The sequence below is a fragment of the Tachyglossus aculeatus genome, chromosome X1, assembly GCF_015852505.1.
Source record: "Tachyglossus aculeatus isolate mTacAcu1 chromosome X1, mTacAcu1.pri, whole genome shotgun sequence".
NCBI lineage: Eukaryota > Metazoa > Chordata > Mammalia > Monotremata > Tachyglossidae > Tachyglossus > Tachyglossus aculeatus.
Window position 1 is genome coordinate 119789139 of NC_052101.1, and position 22099 is coordinate 119811237.

The window sequence follows — 22099 nt, forward strand, 5'->3', positions numbered from 1 at the left end:
AACTGTGCTAGTATTTCTATTGCAAATTTGGTTCAGAGTGAAAACATCTGACCAGAGGAAAAGTGCAGCGAATGGCTTAAAATGATTGTTATGTTAGTACTTTAGAAACCATCAATCAATCAGTGGTATTTATTGAGTGCCTACTGTGTGCAGAGCACTGTAGTAAATGCTTGGGAGAGGACAGTATAACAGAGTTGGTAGACACGTTCCAACAAACTAGGCTTTTGACTTAAAGTGGTGGCAACTGAAGGTCCAACTCTCCCTCTTTCTGTGACTAGTTGAGCATTTTTTTCTTTGTTTCTCTCTGAAGAGTTTGTGTACTGATATACCCAGGCACAAACAAACCCCTCTCAACTAATGAAGCAAGTCTGGGTGTAGCTGTCCAGAAATTGCATTCCTGGAAATGAGAAGACAGATGGTGAAACAGAAGTGAAAATGAAGCTACTCGTTGTTGTCTACTACCCCCTTGGTCCCCGCTGTCCTTATAAATCAGTCGTATTTATTGGGTGCTTACTGTGTGCAGAATACTGTACTAAGAGCTTGGGAGAGAACACTATAACGGAGTTGGTTGACACATTCCCTGCCCATAACGAGCTTACAGTCTAGAGGGGGAGATAGATGTTAATATAAATCAATTACGGATATGTACGGATGTGAATAAAGGGAGCAATTCAGGGTGACAGAGAAGGGAGTGGGAGAAAAGGAAATGAGGGTTTAGTCAGGGAAGGCCTCTTGAAGGAGATGTGCCTTCAGTAAGGCTCTAAAGGTGGGGAGAGTATCTGCCCGCCAGATATGAAGAGGGAGGGTGTTCCAGGCCAGAGGCAGAACACGGATGAGAGGTTGGCGGCGAGATTGGCAAGAGCAACTTTCTCTCCTTCACTTTATTTTCTTCCCCTACTCTGCTCCTTGGAGACCTCAACATCCATTCAATCATTAATAATAATAATAATAATAATAATAATAATAATAATAATAATAATGGCATTTATTAAGCGCTTACTATGTGCAAAGCACTGTTCTAAGCACTGAGGAGGTGACGAGGTGATCAGGTTGTCCCCCGGGGGGCTCACAGTTTTAATCCCCATTTTACAGATGAGGGAACTGAGGCACAGAGAAGTGAAGTGATTTGCCCAAAGTCACACAGCTGACAGTTGGCGGAGCAGGGATTTGAACCCATGACCTCTGACTCCAAAGCCCGGGCTCTTTCCACTGAGCCACGCCGCTTCTCAATATTACTATATATATATAGTATATATATATATATATATATACACTCAATATACTATATCATTAGTATATAAAGCACTCAGTCAGCTCTCCCCCCTCCTACCTTCACTCGCTGATTTCCTACTGCAACCCAACCCACACATTCCACTCCTCTAACACCAACCTACTCACTGTACCTCGATCTTGCCTATCTCGATGCCGACCCCTTGTCCACGTCCTCTCTCTGACCAGGAACTCCCTCCTCCTTCATATCAGACAGACCACCACTCTCCCCACCTTCAAAGCCCTACTAAAATCACATCTCCTCCAAGAGGCCTTCCCTGACTAAATCCTCATTTTCCCCTACTTGATCTCCCTTCTGCATCACCTATGCACTTGGATCTGTACCCTTTAAACACTTGATATTCGGCACTTAAGTACATATCTTTAATTTATTGTAATCAACCAATCAATCAATCAATCGTATTTATTGAGCACTTACTGTGTGCAGAGCACTGTACTAAGCGCTTGGGAAGTACAAGTTGGCAACATATAGAGACGGTCCCTACCCAACAGTGGGCTCACAGTCTAGAAGGGGGAGACAGAGAACAAAACAAAACATATTAACAAAATAAATAGAATAGATATGTACAAGTAAAATAAATAAATAGAGTAATAAATACGTACAAACATATATACAGGTGCTGTGGGGAAGGGAAGGAGGTGGGGGGGGGGATGGAGAGGAGGAGGAGGGGGAGAGGAAGGAGGGGGCTCAGTCTGGGAAGGCCTCCTGGAGGAGGTGAGCTCTCAGTAGGGCCTTGAAGGGAGGAAGAGAGCTAGCTTGGCGGATGTGGAGAGGGAGGGCATTCCAGACCAGGGGGATGACCTGGGCCGAGGAATGCCTCTTGTAATGCCTCTTTCCCCCTCCAGGCTGTAAGCTTCTTTGTGGGCAGGGAACCTGTCAACTAATTCTGTTATATTGTCCTCTCTTAAGGGCTTAGTACAGTGTTCTGCACATAGGAAGAGCTCAGTAAATGCCATTGATTGATAGTATTTGTTGAGTGCCCAGTGTTTGCAGAGCACTGTACTAAGTGCTGGGGAGGCTTCATTTGAGTAAGAAATAGTCCCTGCCTTCATGCAGCTTAGAATCAAAGGAGACAGCCAAGAAATAAACACAGAATGCTACAGCTGTTGATAGCAAAAGAATTAAAAGATAGATATGTCAAGAAAATTGAAAGTTTCCCCTCACCTTTCCAACTCCCTGTTACCACTACATCCCTTCACTCATCCTACTCAACCGTCTCTCAAGGTCGTCTTCCTCTTTCCAAAATCTACCCTTTTAAATTTGTGCCTCTGATCCCCCTCCCACTTTCTAAAACACTTGTGCCCATTCTTCTTCCCTTCCTTATTGCCATCCTCAACTTCTCACTCTTTGCCTTTGCCCAAATTTCCCGTGTTTTTTTTCAAAGTCTTCTGTGGTGCCCACTGCCCCTTCCAGCTGCACCCTGTCACCTCCTTTTCATGTCCAAACTTCTCAAACAGGTCATAAACTCCTGCTGCCTTCACTTCCTCTCTTCCAACTCCTTTCTTAATCCAACATAATCTGACTTCTGCCCCTTCATTCCATGGAGACTCCACTCTTCAATCAATCAGTGGTATTTATTCAACGCTCACTGTGTGGAGAGCACTGTACTAAACACTGGGAGAGTACAGTACAACAGAGTTAGTAGACACATTCCTTCCCCATAAGGAGTTTACAGTCTAGAGGGGTAGACATTCAAATCAGTTATGGATATGTACTTAAATGCTGTGAGGTGAATATCCTAATAATAATGGTAGTTGTTAAGTGCTTACTATGTGCCAGGCACTGTACTAAGCGCTGGGATGGATACAACCAAATTGGGTTGGACACAGTCCCTGTCCCACGTGGGGCTCATGGTCTCGATCCCCATTTTACAGATGAGGTACCTGAGGCCCAGAGAAGTTAAGTGACTTGCCTAAGGTCACACAGCAGGCAAGTGGCGGAGCCAGGATTAGAACTCATGACCTTCTGACTCTGACCCATGCTATATCCACTATTCCAAGCTGCTTCTCATGCTTAAAGGGTACAGATCCAAGTGCATAGGCTACGCAGAAGGGAGAAGTAGGGAAAATGAGGGCTTAGTCAGGCAAAGCCTCTCAAGATCAAATGGCCTCCTTCTTGCCAAGTCTAATGGACTCCACTCTATCCTAATCCCCCTTGACCTCTTGGCTGCCTTTAATCCCATGGACCACTCCTTTCTCCTATAACAACCCAGCTCGCACCTTTCACTCCTCAAATGCCAGCCTGCTCACTGTACCTCAGTCTCATTGCTGACCCTTTCTTATGGAATCTGTTAAGCGCTTACTATGTGTCAAACACTGTTCTAAGTGCTGGGGTAGGTACAGGTCAGTTAGGTCAGACGCAGTCCCTGTCCCACATGGAAAACAGGTACTGAATCCCCATTTTACAGTTGAAACTGAGGCACAGAGAATCAATCAATCAATCGTATTTATTGAGCACTTACTGTGTGCAGAGCACTGTACTAAGCGCTTGGGAAGTACAAGTTGGCAACATATAGAGACAGTCCCTACCCAACAGTGGGCTCACAGTCTAAAAGAGTGGGCTCACAGTCTAAAAGAAGTGACCTGCCCAAGGTCACACAGCAAGCAGTTGGCAGAGCTGCGATTAGAAAGCCTGTGCTCTTTCTACTAGGCCACACTACTTCTCCTGCCCCTAACCCACACTCTAGCCTGGAACTCCCTCCCCCTACATGTATGACAGACTACCACTCTCCCCACCTTCAAAGTCCTTCTAAAGTCACATCTCCAAGAGGCCTTCCCTGTCTAAACCCTTACTTCTCCTCCCTTTTGTTTCACCTATGCACTTAGATCTGTACCCTTTGAGCACTTGATATTTGCCCCACAGCACTTATGTGCTTATCCCTAATTTGTCTTAACATCTGTCTCCCCCTCTAGATTGCAAGCTCCTTGTGGGCAGGATCACGACTAGCTCCTCTGTATTTTACTCCCCCTCAGTGCTTGACTCTAAGGCATCTCCTCATGGGGGTCCCAGGGTCACCTTAAACTCAGTATGTCTAAAACGGAATTCATAGTTCCTTCCAAATCTACTCTGCCACCAAACTTTCCTCTCTGCACCGAGCAAAAACCACCGAACACTGGTTTTTAAACACATCATCAGCTCTCTCCGACTACACTCCATTGCACGCTCTTCTCACCTCCTTGCTGTGCCTTTCTCACTTCTCTCTCCTTGGATCCTTTGCTCATGCCCCTCCTCCCTCTTGCTTCGGTTAACTCCAAGCCATAGCACTCCCCCATCTTAAAACCCTGTGTGTAATCTTACCTTCTCCCAGAGGCATTCCCTGGTTAAACTCCACCCTCACAAGCTGCATGCATCCAGCAGCCACCCTTGGCACTTACATTCATATGCCTTAGCACTTGCTTTAGGGTAAGTATATGCATAATTCAGGCCTAGCTATTTTTCCTTCCATACTTTTGCTATCCAGAGCTGTAGCATTTGTGAATGGCTCGTGTCTGTCATTCTCTCTCCTTCCCCCTCCACGCCTCCCCACCATTAGGTTGTATCCATGTCTCTCACTCAGTTGTACACTCCTGAAGGTTCTGTACAGTGAGGTGCACAGAAGCGCTCAATAAATGTTGTGGATTGAGTGATCGAAAATGACAGTGGGGTAAATTGACCTGTATTGATGGGTCTGAATTTTGGTAACGGAATAGTTAACTCCCAGATGTGCGTGTGTGTGTGCGCGTGTGTGTGTGCACGCGCGTGTGTGTGTGCGTGTGTGTGGCTTTTTCATTCCATAGAAAATAGGCAACTTCTCAATTGTGAGGCGGCTTGGGGTTCAGGAATGTATTCTCCTAGTTACTCAACGCATTACCAAGTACCCGGTTTTGGTGGAACGCATCCTTCACAATACTGAAGGTACAGTGTGCTTTTGCAATTTTTCTCTCCGGGCAGTGGCCTACTATTCACTGGAGTCCTGTGACTCGATTTCCCACCCCCCCTCTTTTTTCCCCCCTCTTTCAGTCTGTATTTCCCATATTTGTGGCTCCATGTTGCTCTCCTTTCCCTCCTTGCTCCTTCTTTTCATACTAGTGGACTGGACCGGCTTGATTGTGCCCTCTCTTCTCTGTTTGGAGTGCAGGTGTCTTTGTGCGTGAAAGGCAAGATTCCAGGCTCTGTCGGAAGCAGATGTAGTTCATGTGGTGGTATTGATTTTTGGCTGAGAAACGTTGTGTCTCGTGCGATTAAAAGTTGAGAGAGTTTTTTTTCCTTCCTTTTTTTTTGTTCTTTAGGCAGGCTCCCTGCAGCCGGAAGCTGGAGGGAAGGGGTTTGGGACTGGTGGGTGGGCCATTTTTGTGTGCGCTACCCAAGCTGTTACAGGGCCCAGATAACTCTGCCGTGTCTTTCGTAGCTGGCACTGAAGATTACGAAGAGCTAACTCAGGCTCTCAGCTTAATAAAAGACACCATCACCCAAGTTGACGCCAAGGTGAACGAGCGTGAGAAAGGGCAGCGTCTCCGCGAGATCGCCAGCAAGATAGACCTCAAGTCCTCCGGCAAGCTGAAGAACGGGCTCACGTTCCGGAGGGAGGATGTGCTGCGGAGGCAGCTGCACCTGGATGGGATGCTGTGCTGGAAAACCGCATCCGGCCGCCTGAAAGGTGAAGTTCCTCATGCGGGTGGAGGGGGCTGCGGGAGCCATTTGTTTTCTCTTGGCCAATAACAGACTGTATCTGCCACCGATCTGACTGGTTTCATGAGAAAAACTCATCAGACACAAAACCTCGGGTTCCCTGGTGTGGTAAGTGTTTTATGAGCTCTCTGACGATGATGGTATTTAAGTGCTTACTCTGTGTCAAGCACTGGGGTAAGCTGTACCTCACCCTGTAGCCCAAACTATAAGCTCGCTGTGGGCAGGGAATGTGCCTGCTTATTGTTGTATCGTACTCTCCCAAGCGCTTAATACAGTGCTCTGCACACAGTAAGTGCTCAATAAATACGATTGAATAAATGAATATTAATAATAATAATAGTTGTGGTATTTAAGTGCTTACTATGTGCCAGGCACTGTACTAAGCACTGGGGTGGATACAAGCAAATAGGGTCCTTATCCCACGTAGGGCTCACAGTCTCAGTCCCCATTTTACAGCTGAGGGAACTGAGGCACAGAGAAGTGAAGTGACTTGCTTAGTACAGTGCTTTGCACACAGTAAGCCCTCAATAAATATGATCGAATGAATAAACCCCTCTGCTTCACCTTTAGAAAAAGAATGTATCCTGTCAACCCTACGGCCAGGGCTCACATTGGTTGGGGCAGGTCTTGTGTCCGATTTACATCGCTTCCGATTGGTGGGGTGCGGGGAGAGGAGGTATTAAAGGAGCCGAGCTGTTTACCGGGGCAGAAGTTCCACCCTGTCGTCCCCAGCTTCCCAACCAGAGATGTAAAACTGGATGCTACCGGGTGACCTGGAAAACCCTCAGTGTTGGTGTTTTTGTTCATTTGTTTTTGAAGATGTGATATATGTGGTGTAGTGCGGTTCTTACTGCATGATTTACTTTCAGATCCACTCTATGCCACTCACAAGCAATAGCTCTGCCTTCAAATCAAACAGTCAGTGGCATTCATTGAGGACTTACTATATGCAGGGCACTGGGACTGAGCACCCGGAAGAGTACAGTATAACAGAGTTGGTAGACAGTGTGACCTTGGGCAAGTCACTTCACTTCTCTGGGTCTCAGTTACCTCATCTGTAAAATGGGGATTAAGACTGTGAGCCCCAAGTGGAACAGGGACTGTGTCCAACTCAACCTGCTTGTATCCCCCCAGTGCTTAGTACAGTGCCTGGTACATAGGAAGTGCTTAACAAAAACCATTAAAAAAAAAAAAGCAGCAGCCCTCCCTCAGTTAGAGCCGCTCCAGAGAGAGGAAGAGGAGAGAAAAAGAAAGCAGGAGAGATTGATAATGTCAAGGGTAATTATAAAAATGGTGGGTTTTGAGCCCTTACTAAGTGCCGAGCAGCTACATGGTGAATTTAGAAATAAGGTCATCAGATTGATTCTTCCCTCCCACTGCATTTTCATCAGCCAGCTCCGCTCACAAGAGTATCAGCTCCATTAATATGTGGCTGTAAAAATCAGCATCAAAATCCTTTTACAAAAAACACCTAGCTAAGCAGGTTGGGGGAAGGGCTCCTGCTCCCTCATGGCAACAAACTTTTTCCCAGTTGGGGTCTTTTGGCTACAAAAGTAATGCCATCTCAATGTCCAGTATACTGTGAAGCGAAGCTACTACAGCAACTGTAAGCTCGTCCTCTAGACTGTAAGTTCATTGTGGTCAGGAAATGTCTGTTATATAGTTACAGTGCACTCTCCCAAGCACTTACTACAATGCTGTGCACACTATAAGTGCTCAATAAATACGATTGACTCACTGACTGTGAGTAACTTCCAGGTGGCTCTTTTTTTATGGTATTTGTTAAGCGCCCACTATGTGCCAGGCACTGTTTTAAGCTCTGGGGTAGATACAAAGTAATCAGATACAAGGCAGTCGTATCAGACTGTCTTGCCCCACATGAGAATCACAGATTAAAAGGGAGGGAGAATAGGTACTTAATCCCCATTTTACAGAGGAGGGAACTGAGGCACAGAAAAGTCAAGTGACTCACCCAAGGTTACCCAACAGGCAAGCGGCAGAGCCAGGACCAGAACCCAGGACTCTTGACTCGGAGTGAACTTCAGTGACCTTTACACATCGTGTCCCATTCATGAGTGGACGGATCTGCCGGCACTTCTCTTTGCATAATGGTCGAACCATTCTGACTTGCCTCTTACTGGGGACTTTAAGACTTTGTTTTAGGAAGAGATTCAAAATTTTTATTTTGAGGTTATGAACCAAATGACAAGTGCTTGGCGACAACAAAATAGTGTCTATATCTGATGTGCTTTTTGAGTGGTGCTCGAATTGGGAAATGGCCATCTTTCCACATCTTCTTTATTTTGCTTCTTTTTCTTATTAAAAAAAAAATCACACACCAACAAAGTTTTGTAAAACTGTTGCTCCCATGGGCAGTTTGTTTCGCATTTTCCTGAGATTTCCCCTAGAGTAAGGTGGGTTGACAAACGAGCCCATTCAAGTGTACAATTTGAGATTTTTGACCCAAACTTAGAAGTGGTACAGTGTTTTACTCTTGCCTCTCCTCCTTTCTTGTTAGATATTCTTGCTGTCCTGTTGACGGATGTACTTCTGCTGCTGCAAGAAAAGGACCAGAAATATACTTTTGCATCTGTGGTATGTACCATCTAGCATCACTCAACTTTGAGTCTTTTCTGCCCTACTCCCCCCACCCCCCGTGCCCCACACTTGATGATTTATTGAAAGCCACTATACCCCCAGAAAGTTGTATATGCCTTCACCTTCTGAAGATATGGAGAATGTAGTATAGTGGTTAGAACCAGAGACTGGTAGGACTCTTGCCTTTAAGGCATAGTGTCAGGTGTGTCTATCTGAGGTTGCAGGGGATTGATTATAATGGGGCTCTGGCGGCCAAACTGTGAAAATAATTTGCACCCAAATAGAGATAGAAGGTTCCAGACAGCCATCCCCTGAGATTGTCACATTCCCCTTTAGACTGATGGGTAGGAATTAAGATGGAAAGGTTTTTTTGGTGGATGGTGCGGGGGAGGGGATGGGTGTGAGTGGGTGGGTGGGTGTGTCCCTGCCTTTTGAAATTGAAAAAACGAATTTATAATGGTGCATAAATCTTTGGAGGTCAGGGGCATTTTCTGAAATGTAGTCAATCAATTTACAAACCAAACAACAGATAGCAGTCAAATGAGCCTATAAGAGAGTGAGGTAATGCAAAGGAGAGCGGTTTGAAAGCCAGTTTAGCCATCGTGTTTGCAAAATTAACATTTTCTTCAGCAGTCCCAGATCCAGCTTGTCCAGTCACAGCATTTTGGTCTCAGGTTGTTCTGTATTCTTTCCACCCTCCATGTCACCAGCTGCATTGTGTGTGGCGGTTTGTGTAGGTGGTGGTGCTAGAACAACTCTCCCTGAAGCTCATGGAAATAGCCCTTTGAGACATAAGGGCTCTGTGGTTAGCAGTGTGTTAATTCGTGGCCCAATGGGGTGGGGGGAGAATAATGCGCCTTATCACCCAGGGAAATGGTATAAGTCATTCTGCCTTGAAGCTGTGACCATGGTAACCTTACAGCCTGTTGGGTGCTGGAAGATTAGGGCTTTCTTCAAGCAGAGGTAATGAGCATTAAGCCTCAGAGTAATTACCACAGCACCTTCAGGTTCAAGGCTTCACTTTACTCACTGGCCTTTTGAATGGATTTGTTAGGTCATTCCTAGGTCAGCAGGTGCCCTTCCAAAATCTGTACCACTCCCTCTGCTATACGCTGTACTGTGTTCCCGCTTGCCTTGACCTTTATGCCTCAGAAAGAGTACGGCTTAGAGGAAAGAGCCCAGGCTTGGGAGTCAGAGGCCGTAGGTTCTAATCCCGGCTCCGCCACTTGTCAGCTGTGTCACTTTGGGCAAGTCACTTCACTTCTCTGTGTCTTGTTACCTCATCTGTGAAATGGGGATTATGACTGTGAGCCCCACGTGGGTCAACCTGATTACCTTGTATCTACCCAACGCTTAGAACAGTCCTTGGCCCATAGTAAGCGCTTAATAAATACCATTATTATTATTATTATTATTGAACTAAAGCAGCCTCTTCGGCTGCAGTTGGAATACGGATTGAGAATTGCGTCCACGTGTTGCCATCCTCAGCTGGCCCATCGATGCTGTCTTGATTCCAGGCGGAGACTTTAGTGTGTGCTCAGAAGTAATTTGTGGGCTTGTGTGTCTTCACATTTATTTTGGGCTGCTTACCCGGTATCACATGGGGTGGGTTGAGTCTTAACCCCGGATCTCGCCTCCACAAAGCTGTCATTAGATGCCAGTAATAGCGGGGTTAGGGTTGGGAAAAGCCTTGCCCATCCCTCCCTAGGCTTTTCCTTCCTTTCTTTTCTTATTTTTACTTATTCTGGTGACTTGATACCCGTCGACATGTTGTCTGTCTCCCCCTTCTAGACTGTGAGCCCGCTGTTGGGTAGGGACCGTCTCTATGTGTTGCCAGCTTGTACTTCCCAAGTGCTTAGTACAGTGCTCTGCCTACAGTAAGCGCTCAATAAATACGATTGATTGATTGATTCTGCTGTTCTGCCGTCTTCGCTCTCTTGTGCTAGCTGGCAGTCTTCTGCCTTTTTGGGGGGATTTGTGCCTTTCGATTTGCTGCTTGATTTTTTTGAAAATTAATAACAATAATAATAATAATTGTATTTAAACACTTATTATGGACTAAGCACTGAGGAAGATACAAGATAATTGGGTTGGACACAGTCCCTCACAGTCTTAAGCCCCATTTTTCAGATAAGGTAACTGAGGCCCAGTGAAGTGACTTGCCCAGGGTCACACAGCGGACAAGTGGCAGAGCTGGAATTAGAACCCAGGTCCTTCTGACTCCCAGGCCCGCACTCTATCCCCTAGGCCATGCTGCTTCTCAAATGCCAGGTTCTGACTTACCCAGATATATTATGAAGCTCCAAGTGTGTTTTTTTGGCTAAATTAACCCTTGCTTTGCCTTTCAGATGTTGCCCTCACCTAGTAAAATGCATAGGGTGTGCATGCATGCACACACTCTCTCCTATAGTCTGATGCATATAGTGGCCACACTTTATGCATCTTAGCATGATGTAGTAGATAGAGCATGGGTCTGGGAGTCAAAGGGTCATGGGTTCTAATGTTGGCTCTGCCGCTTGTCTGCTGTGACCTTGGGCAAGTCACTTCACTTCTGGGCCTCAGTTACCTTGTGTAAAATGGGGATTGGGACTATGAGCCCCATGTGGCACAGGGACTGTGTCCAACCCAATTTGCTTGTATCCACCCCAGCGCTTAGTACAGTGCCTGGCACATAGTAAGTGCTTAACAAATACTATTATTATTATTACTAGGTTTTTATTTAAGCCCAGTTAGAGTATCTTCACCTAAGGGGAGAATAAAAGAACACTTCAGGGAAGCTAAATAGGATCAATGTAAGGAGAGAACGGTCCTACAGTTTTTCCAACAATAGCCTCAGGGTCCTTTAAGGCACTCAACAGTTGACTGGCCTGACTTTAGTTGATGTCCACACTTTTTCATCATCCTTCATTGAAATGCATCGTATATAATTTCTCAAATTTCTGAGGGGCAGGAGGAAGGGTGCTTAGTAATTATGTTTAGCCTACTCTTACTGCATTCACCCTAGGAATCATTTGATTGAGATCCAGCATATAAAATTGTTCTACAGCAATTTTTTTGTGTCTAGAATTGGGAGTTTTTCCCCCTTTGGAGGAAAATATAAAGGGTGTGCAATTGCTCCCATAATACCTTTGCTCTCAGGCTGCTGACTAAGGTGTTCAAAGGGCAGGGACGGAAAATTGAGAAACAGCGTGGCCTACTGGATAGAGCATGGACCTGGGAGCCAGAAGGACCCGGATTCTAATCCTGGCTCCGCCACTTGTCTGCTGTGTGACCTCGAGCAAGTCACTTTACTTCTGGGCCTCAGTTACCTCATATGTAAAATCTGTATATTAATGTCTGTCTCCCCCTCTAGACTGTAAGCTCACTGTGGACAGTGTTATATTGTACTCTCCCAAATGCTTAGTACAGTTCTCTGCACACAGTAAGTTCTCAATAAATACGATTGACTAACTAAAATGGGGATTAAGACTGTGAGCCCCACGTGGGACAGATTCCATGTCCAACCTGATTAGCTTGTATCTACCCCAGCGCTTAATACAGTGCCTGGCACAAAGTAAGCACTTAGCAAATACCACTTTTAAAAAAAATTCAGTTGGATATTTTTCATGTGATACATAACGAAGTCACATTATTTCTACCTGTAGTGATCACGCCCAATCGTGTGAGCACCAGGGGATAACTCCTCATCTTTCTTCTGATTTTAACTCCTTCCTTAAACTCCCAGTGCCCCCATTTCTCGCCCCTGATGATCTAGCCAATCCGAAAATGGGGATTAAGACTGTGAGCCCCACGTGGGACAACTTGATCACCCAGTGCTTAGAACAGTGCTCTGCACATAGTAAGCACTTAAAAAATGCCATCATTATTATTACTTTGGTTTAGTGGATAGAGCCTGGGCCTGGGAGTCAGAAGATCATGGGTTCTAATCCTGACTCCACCACTTGTCTGCTGTGTGACCTCGGGCAAGTCACTTCACTTCTCTGGGCCTCATTTACCTCCTTTGTAAAATGGGGAGCGAGACTGTGAGCCCCACGTGGGATGGGGTTGTTTCCACCCCTTTTTGTTTGTATCCACCCCAGCGCTTAGTAAAGTGCCTGGACATAGTAAGCGCTTAACAAATACCGTAATTATTATTATTACTTTGTAGACAAAGTGAAAGACATCAAGCAAGAACTCCCTAAAATTTCCCCCTCATCTTCCCCAAATCCTTTTATCCCCCCCATCCACACTCCTGGCCATCTCTTAAGAGATCAGCCTGCTTTTACAGCCTACCCCCTCCACCTGTGTCTCCAACCCCATCCGTTCACACCTTATAAAAGTACGTATAGAGTGTTTTTCTTTCCTCCTCCTCTCCATGACCGTCATCAAACCGATCACTCTCTGATTGCTCCTTCCCCTTTGTTTTTGTGTTTACGCCCGTGTCTCCCCTGTCGTCAGAAACCTTCTCTGGATCCCACTCTACCCTGCAGCTATCACCACATCCTACCATTACTGTCCAAACTCCTCAGAAGAACTAAAGAGCCCACTGCCTCCGGTTCCTTTCTGTTAACTTGCTCCTTGACCCTGTACAGTCTGGCTTCCACCTCCCTCACTCCACTGAAACTGCCCTCTTCAAGGTCACCAGTGGCCTCCCTCTTGCAAAATCCAATGGACTCTACTCCGTCCTAATCCTCTTTGACCTCTTGACTGCCTTGGCACTGTGGGCCACCCTCTTCTCCTGGAAACACTGTCTAATCTTGGTTTCTCTATCATATCACCTCCAAGAGGCCTTCCCTAACTAAGCCTTCACTTCCCCTATTCGCCCTCCCTTCTGTATCGCCTATGCACTTGGGGCTGTACCCCTTAGAGAAGCAGCATGGCCTAGCGGCAAGAGCCCAGGCTTGGGAGTCAGAAGAGGTGGGTTCTAATCCCGGATCCGCCACTTGCCTGCTGTGTGACCTCGGGCAAGTCACTTCACTTCTCTTTGCCTGAGCTACCTCATCTGTAAAATGGGGATTAAGACTGTGAGCCCCATGTGGGACAGGGACTGTGTCCAACCTGATTACCTTGTTTGTACCCTGGCACTTGAAACAATGCTTGGCACGGAGTAAGTGCTTAACAAATACCATGATTATTATAATTATTATTAAGCACATTAATATTCGCCCCAGAGCATTTAGGTACATCTCCCCATCTCTGTAATATATTTTAATGTCTGTCCCCCCCCCCCCGGTTTGGAAGCTCCTTGTGGGCAAGCATGTGTCAACCAACTCGTATTGTACTCTCCCAAGTGCTTACTATGGTGTTGCACATACGCTCAGTAAATACCATTGATTGATTCTCGGATATAGTCCTCTCCTGGTCCTCCTACCTCTCTGACTGCTCCTTATAAGTCTCTTAACTGCGGGTGCCCCTCAAGGCTCAGTTCTAGGTCCCCTTCTACATTGTTTACCCTCACTCCTTTGAGGAGTTTATCTGCTCTCAGGGTTTCAACTACCACCTACATGAATGGCTCTTAAACCTACCTCACTGACCCTAACCTCTCTCCTTCTTTGCAGTCTTGCTGCTCCTCCAGCCTCCAGGAGGAGGTACCTCAAGCTCAACATGTCCAAAGGGAACTTAATTGTATTTATTGATGGCTTACTGTGTGCAGAGCACTCTACTAAGTGCTTGGGAGAGTACAATATAGCAGAGTTGGAAGGCTCATTCCCTGTGCCTGTGTGTGTGTGTGTGTCTGTTTCCCCCCATTCTAGTGACTTTGTTGCTCCACGAGACTGTAATCTCCTAGAAGCTAGAGATCATGTCTAATAACTCACTATTGTATTCTCTTGACTGCTCAGTACACTGATAAATGAATATTATTGATTCATCAGTGCTTTGAGATTCGGCGAGACTCTATAACACCTTTTCTAACGCATTTTGTTTTTCAGGATGCAAAGCCACCAGTCATTTCTTTACAAAAATTAATTGTAAGAGAAGTAGCTAATGAGGAAAAAGCAATGTTCCTGATTAGTGCATCCTTAAAAGGACCGGAGATGTATGAAATTTACACTAGCTCCAAAGAAGAGCGGAATTCGTGGATGGCTCTCATTCGCAGAGCCGTAGAAAGGTAGATAACGTAAAGGATTTTCTTCCCATTGCATGCATTTGCCCCCTCCCCTGTGAATGCGCATTTTCTCTGTGTCCAGGAGAAATTTGAACAGCTCTGTCCTCTAGCTTTCCCTCCCATCTCCTATTCAGGTAGGTTGGGCCTGGGGGGGGATGGCTGTGTGTGTGTGTGTGTGTGTGTGTGTGTGTGTGTGTGTGTGTGTGTGTGTGTGTGTGTGTGTGTACACATATATGTGTATATATATTTATATGTATAAATATATATATTTATAATGATAGGCTGGGGTTACTTTGTGGGTTGCTAGTCCCGAGTCTGTGATTGGTTGAAACGGCAGGTACATGCTCTGTACCCCAGCAGTAAGGACATTGGCCCACATGGACATGTCCCTCTGCCTCCTGACCACTACTGGACACTGAGAGATGGCTTTTGCTGCTAACCTCAAAATCTCAAGACTACATTTCTAGGCCTGTGTCTGCTGGCACTACAGAAACTTGGCCAGCAAGAACTGTAGACACTCACTTGCCTATCTGTACCTTCTGCTACCCCACAAGTTTACAGATCCCAATCCATGCCTACCACCCACCAAACATACACACATCCAATTATACCATTTATGCCACCTCTGCCACTTGTCTGCTGTGTGACCCTGGGCAAGCCACTTAACTCCTCTGTGCCTGTTACCTCATCTGTAAAATGGGGATTAAGACTGTGAGCCCCACATGGGACAACCTGATTACCTTGTATCTACCCCAGCGCTTAGAACAGTGCTTGGCATATAGTAAACACTTAACAAGTACTATTACTATTATTATTATTATTATTATTAAATACACACAGACCCCAAAAGACTCCCCACATTCCTACAAATATATCTTCTCTCCCCCTCAATACAGATGATAGTAATTGTGATATTTAAGTGCTTATTAATAATAATAATAATGGTGTTTATTAAGCACTATGTGCAAAGCACTTTTCTGAGCGCTCTGGGAGGTTACAAGGTGATCAGGTTGTCCCACGGGGGGCTCACAGTCTTAATCCCTATTTTATAGATGAGGTAACTGAGGCACAGAGAAGTTAAGTGATTTGCCCAAAGTCACACAGCTGACAATTGGCGGAGCTGGGATTTGAACCCATGACCTCTGACTCCAAAGCCCATGCTCTTTCCACAGAGCCATGCTGCTTCTCTAAGCACTAGACTAAGCACTGGATTAAGCACAAGAGAATCCAGTCAGATACAGTCCCTGTCCCACAGAGGGCTCACATTCTAAGGAGAGGGAGAACGGGAATTTAATCTCCATTTTACAGCTGACGAAACTGAGGCACAGAGAAGTGAAGTGTCTTGCCCAGGGTCACACAGCAGGCAGGCAGCAGAGCTGGAATTAGAACCCAGTTTCTCTGACTTCCAAGTCTGTGTTCTTTCCACTCGGTCATGCCGCTGCACTCATGCATACGCAGTCCCTCCCCAGCACTCAGAGCACATCCATATACCGACAGACATGCATCTTTACCTTCCTGACACACCACTCTATCCATGAATTCATCTGAGGACCTTCTCATTACATCACATATGTACATTTAAGCATACACATACAAATACAGAGCTCCTCTCCAATCAATCAGTGGTATTGATGGAATGCCCTATTGATGGAATGAAGTGCTCAGGAGAATATAATATAAACAAAACACACATTCCCAGCCCATTCCTCACCACTTAAAGTGCTACTATCCTGGTCTGGGCGATTGTCATATTATAACTGGACCTTATTGGCCTCCTCCCTGGACTTCCTGTCTCCAGGCTTTCCCTGCTCCAATCTGTACTACACACTGCTGCAAGGATTACCTTAAGGAAATTGCTCAGCATGCCTCTTTCCACACTTCAAAAACCTCCTCTGGATTCCCATTTCCTTCTGCATCAAATAGACTCCTTACAGTTGGTTTCAGGGCCCTCCACCAACTCTTTCCATCTTCCATATTGCTAGCTCTCTTCACCCATTATTCCCCAGCTCGCTCTCCTTGTACCTCTAAGCTAATCTTCTGACTGTACCTCACGCTTGACTCTCCCACCTGTACCCCTTCTCCCATGTTGTTCACCCAGACTGGAACTCCCTCCCTCCCTAAATTCAACAGACTACAGATCCTCACCGTGTTCAAAGCCCTCCTAAAATCCTGCTTCCTCCAAAAGGCCTCCCTGATTAATTACCATATCCCAAGTTATATTGGCTTGGCATTTATCCCTATCAATCATATTTCTGTAATACTTATGATGTTGCACTTATGAATTTGCTTCTTCCCCTTTGTGTGTGTGTGCATGTGTACATATAATCAATCGTACTAATAATTATTCATGCCAAATTCACTATTATATCTGTCTCCCCTGTAAAGGAGAGACAAAGTGTAAAACTCTTTGTGGGCAAGGGTTTCTCTTGTCATTTCCCAAGCACTTAGTACAGATCACTACACCCAGTGGGCCCTCAGTAAATCCCTTCCTACAACTACAACCTAATTGCGGGGAGGCAGGCTCATTTAGAGTTATTCACAACTAGTGGGATTGGTAGGAAGAACAAGGATCAGGCAAGAAGTAGAGGGGCTATGCCAGGATGCAATATCAGAATAAATTAGAATAAATAATTCCACATACAATTGAATATTCCTAAGTGCTGAGAGTGGGTATGAATACTTCAGCGCTTAGGCTGGCTCCTGGGTTCCTACGATTTGGGATGTTGGGACTTAATTGGGGAAGGTTTCCAGGAGGGGGTGGGATTGGGCTTTTCAAATGGTCTGGTATATTTGGGAGGTGGGAGCGGGGGAGTTCCAGGCCAGAGGTGGGAGGAGTCAGGAGCAGGGTATGATTAGAAGATGAGATCGGGAGGAGTGGAGAGTGTGAGCTGGGGAGTGGAGAGAGCCAATAAGGAAGATGGAGGGAATCGATGGAGAGCCACCCACTGCCCAAAACTCATCATGCATGTGTGTCCGTGTGCCTGCCCTGAGGTCCTCTACACACTCACCTCAAGCACACACACACACACACACACACACACACACACACACACACACACACACACACACACACACACATCCATCCTCATATCCACCTCACCCGCATAGGCCCATACCTTCTCTCTCTTTCCCTCTCTCCCTCTCTCTTTCTCTCTCTCTCTCTCCCTCCCTCCCTCCCTCCCTCTCCCCCCTCCCCCATCCAAGTGGACACACACACCCAGCGACCCATGTATGAGCACACACAGGCCTACAAGAACATGAGATGGAGTAATTGTGTAAAGGCCCAGAGAACAGTGGCCTCAGAGATAAAATACTAGGAGAAAAATGAAGACAGGCAAACAGAAAGAGAGGAGAGAATGAGAATCACATTCTCTCGCCCAGATGAAGACAGGGTATTTGTGCTTAAAAAAAAAAAATCCAGGTGATTCCTTTGAGTTTGTTAGGTGGCCATTCTGGCTCTCCCCCTTTTCTCTTGTTTTCCACATCATCTTTGTGCTGTGCGTTTCCTTATCCGAGATGAATTGCTCTCCCCACCTCATAAATTGGAGATGAAAATAGGCTTTCCATTGCCTTGGCTCAACCTCATCCAGGCTTTAAAAAGAAAAAAAAACTGTGTGCCAGTGAGGCAGAAGAGGCTGGGAACCGGCAGTCCAAATCCTTGAACATTCCCTGTAAGTTCTACCTTTTGTAAGGAGCTTCAGGGCAAGGTGACAGGACAAGACCTGTGTTCCAGTCTGGGTCTTGTTCAACCATGTCGAGCTATGGAACAGGAACAAGGCAAACACAGCCTTCCTTTCCCTCTTACTCCATCTCGTTCCTCCTTCAGTTTTGAAAATCAATTAAGAAGGGGTGGCACGTATTCTTAGGATCTTAAGCCACAAGACCCATGCGAAGAGAGCGATGCCTGTTTTTAAAGGTGCTGAGAAAGTAATTGAGCTAGCTAGAAAGTTTACCAAAAACAACCAAATTTTCCTCCTTCACATCTTCCTCTAGCTGCCCTATTGAGGAGGAAGGGCCACTTGCTGGACTCGAAGAAGAAAGAAAGATAGCTGAAATGCGAGCTGCTAAATTAAAAGAATTCCAAGGTAAGGGGCACAGCTGAACATTTGATCCCAGAATATTTAGCCTTGTAGGATTCATCTCATGCGTTTAGAATCCCAAGATTTCTCGGGCAAGTTATGTAACTGCAGCGAGAAAAAGTCACTGGACCAAGTGAGCTATCTGGGAAACCAGCACCAGATCCTGTGAGTGACGGTGGGCATGTGGTTTAGACTTCAGTTCAACTCTGGGAGCCCACCTTAAACAGCTAATTACGAATCAGTCCAAGTGAGCTGTCTCTCACAATATCAGTCTGACCCAGGGCAAGAGCAAGACCGTTTTGGTCTTGTCGGACTGTCGGAATGCTCGTCATCCTTGATGTTTGCGTTGACCTTGGAGCTTTGACGTAAAGACCCAACAAGTTCTTCCATTTTATTACCTTTCTCCTCGCCACCCCCCCCACCCCACCCCCTTCACCTACACTTTTCTATTTTGAGTTACCGGGTTTCAGTTCAGAGAAACTGGAGCACCGGCTAGGACCTCCCGACTTTTGCCACCCTCAGTCCCTGCGGGGAGACAAAGCTTATGTAACTCCAATAAGGGATGACTTGGGGACCCTCCTGACAAATCTCCCGGGAAAATGGGGAAAAGCAGTGAAAATAAGTGACAATCCTAGATTTGCAGCTTGCCGGTTGACCCTATTGGTACTGAAAGGGAAAAATTCTTTTAGCAGTAAACGAAAGTGCCCCAGTCCTTGGCTGTATTACAGGAGTTAGTTTAACGGAGCGGCCCTTTCTTCTGTGGTATTTTCTATAAAGTGGTGTTGCATAGGATTTTTTTTTCCACAGCCCAAAATAGGTTTCATATTTTCAACATGTGCCGGAGGTGGGTTGCTCCTTGTTGAGCCTCTGCATCGAAGTAAGCAGGGGAAACATTGGTAAGAGGATCCGCAAAGCAGCTCGGCATGGAGCAACTCACCTGAAACACCCTGAAAATATGAAGCTTCTACATCCATCCATTCATATGTACATGGATGTATACAGGATGTGATTTCACTCCTCTATGCAAGCACACATGCACCCAGCCTGTTTCGTGAGGGTGGTAAACCTGCCAGTCGTTTTACGCTTCTGGCGTCTTAAGAGAGTTTGCAACCGGAAACATTCGAAGTGCATCAACTTGTGGCCCTTACCCATTTACCTTTATATGCCTCCATTTTCATATTGGTGATGTGGAGACTGTAAATACCTTCCCTCAAGGAGATGCTCGGGAATAAATGACCTCAAGGGCTAAGTACTTTGAACGCCTCGGACGTCGTGGGCTTTGTCAGCCCAAGATGTTGCTGGAATTCTTCACACACAGATCTGTAATGGTTTTTAACTGATTTCATTCTAGAGCGTTTAAGCGTGAAAGATAACGCGATTGCTCAAAGCCTATATGAGAAGCAGCAGATTTATGTGGAAATGCTTGAGATGAGTGGATTTGAAGATCCCCCCCAGGGGCCCAGATCTAAGCTCCTTTTCCGAAGCGGGGAACCTCTAGAAAACCTGCAAGGCGAGATGATCCTGAAATCTGCAGTGACAGAAAGTAGGTAGAAAAAAACCCCAGTGATACTCTGGGTAGGGTCATTTCCTGCTCATGATCCAGGACTTGTTGTCCATTGGAGTTAGTGGTGAGTTCCCATGAGGTCCACATTTCGTTTCAGGAAGCTGTCAGCCAGCCTTCTTCACGAGATGGAATTTATGCCCTTTCCCCAAGGTTCTATGCCGGATTTTTCCCATAGGCCTCACTGGTGGAAGGTTTCTCGAGATGACTCGGCCTGAATTTTGCCTTGCCCCTCGGATCTCATTTTGCCTGCTTCTAACTCCTTTTATTTCTCTCTCTCTCTCTCTCTGTCTCTCTCTCTCTCTCTCTGTCTCTCTCTCCCTCTCCCTTTTCCGTCCACCCCCTCACAATTCCTCTGTGATGTTCATTTCAGGATGTGACTCCTGGGTTTGATAGATTGACTTTTAAAGCAGCACTAGATAGCTTCCTGTTTTGGCATTAGTAAGAATGGACTTGAGGGAAAACACAAAACTTTATTGGTCAGAGAAGTAATCTTTCAACAAACCACAAAAATAGTCTGTGTACCTTGCTGACCTTGTTGCATGAGGGTGATAACCCTGCAAACTTTTTTTTTTCTTTTCCCCCCTCTTCGCAGTTGAGTATCTCCAGAACCTAATATGTAAACATTTGGCTAATGCCAATTATCATTCTGAAGACGGCTCTGGCTATTCCTTATTACCAAGGAGAGCAGAAACCTTTGGAGGATATGACAGCACCACAAACACAAATAAAAGTAAGAGACCAAACTCCCTAGGAGAAGAGTGCTTTCTTTTTACTTCATCGTGTCAGATCAGTGGAGGTGTATACATCTTTGGACTTCCTCCTGCTCCCACTGTTTGTAAATAATTTTTACCTGCCTCTCTCCCCACCCGCATTGGATTGTAAGCTCCTCGAGGGCAGGAAACACGCATCCTACTTCTGTCGAGCTCTCCTAAGCACTCGGTTCGGGGCCAAGCACTCGGATGACACTCGATGAACAGTGCATCCTCTCCTGATCTCTGGCCTTGAAAGTTTCTGACTGCTAATAATCCTTGGCAGAAATGGCATCACGAATACCCTAAGGTGGGTTTCTTGGACTTTTAGATGGCAGCTTTAAGAAAAAAGTCTGCAGCAGTGACCCCCGATTGAAAGACTGGAGAGGCCCTTTGACCAGTTCGGACTCGCAGCCCTGTGACCTTCCAGGGGACTCTGAAGAAGGATTGAGCACAGTATGTTGGTCTTGGTTTGGGTTCTAAACAGGTTTTGGGGTCCATTCAGTTCAGAGCAGCCTAATGGGGTGGAAAAGTCCATTTTCAAAATCATGCTGCCAGCTCTTGATCTGTCAGGATTTGAGGAGATCCTTACTCCATTAGGATTTGTCCTTTGAGATGGGGCGGATTGGACTAGTTGAAAACCTATGGTAAATGTCTGTTGTTAATTCATAATTTTGGATTGTTGATTAGAAGTGAATTTGTGACCGTTTCAGGCCGACATAACCAGACCGGATTATAGCAGCAGTTTGCCGGCCACCTTGGAATCTGAGGTACACAAATGGATTGTTTCCCTGTTGCTTTCCGAGCCTTGTGGTGCCAAGTTAAATGTAGCCCACCCCCGAACATTGTCAGCCTTCCAACCTTGCCCTGTTTCCCTTCTCCCCCCCGCCAAAATACTTTCTGAAAAATATGGTGTCTTAAACGGGTGTTTTTTCTCCTTAGCTTGTCCAGAGAATACAGACTCTACTGCAGTTGCTCCTCAATCTCCAGGTAATGACCGGATTTATCAGAAAGTTACTAGTTGGACTCTTCCTTCATGGAAGGGGAACATCAGGTGATTTAAAA

The 22099-nt window shown here is 45.9% G+C and overlaps 1 protein-coding gene across 4 annotated transcripts in view; it reads left to right on the forward strand.

The window, feature by feature from the left end:
- The window catches only part of ARHGEF18 (Rho/Rac guanine nucleotide exchange factor 18), a 68132-nt gene that overhangs the window by 35669 nt on the left and 10364 nt on the right, over positions 1–22099 (forward strand). For all 4 annotated transcript variants that reach the window (XM_038771999.1, XM_038772001.1, XM_038772000.1 and 1 more), the window contains 10 exons: positions 5068–5185; positions 5679–5927; positions 8478–8554; positions 14467–14645; positions 18636–18727; positions 20073–20264; positions 20878–21015; positions 21366–21490; positions 21748–21804; positions 21977–22024. In XM_038771999.1, the coding sequence (XP_038627927.1) occupies positions 5068–5185; positions 5679–5927; positions 8478–8554; positions 14467–14645; positions 18636–18727; positions 20073–20264; positions 20878–21015; positions 21366–21490; positions 21748–21804; positions 21977–22024 (1275 nt within the window). The remainder of the gene's footprint in view (positions 1–5067; positions 5186–5678; positions 5928–8477; positions 8555–14466; positions 14646–18635; positions 18728–20072; positions 20265–20877; positions 21016–21365; positions 21491–21747; positions 21805–21976; positions 22025–22099) is intronic.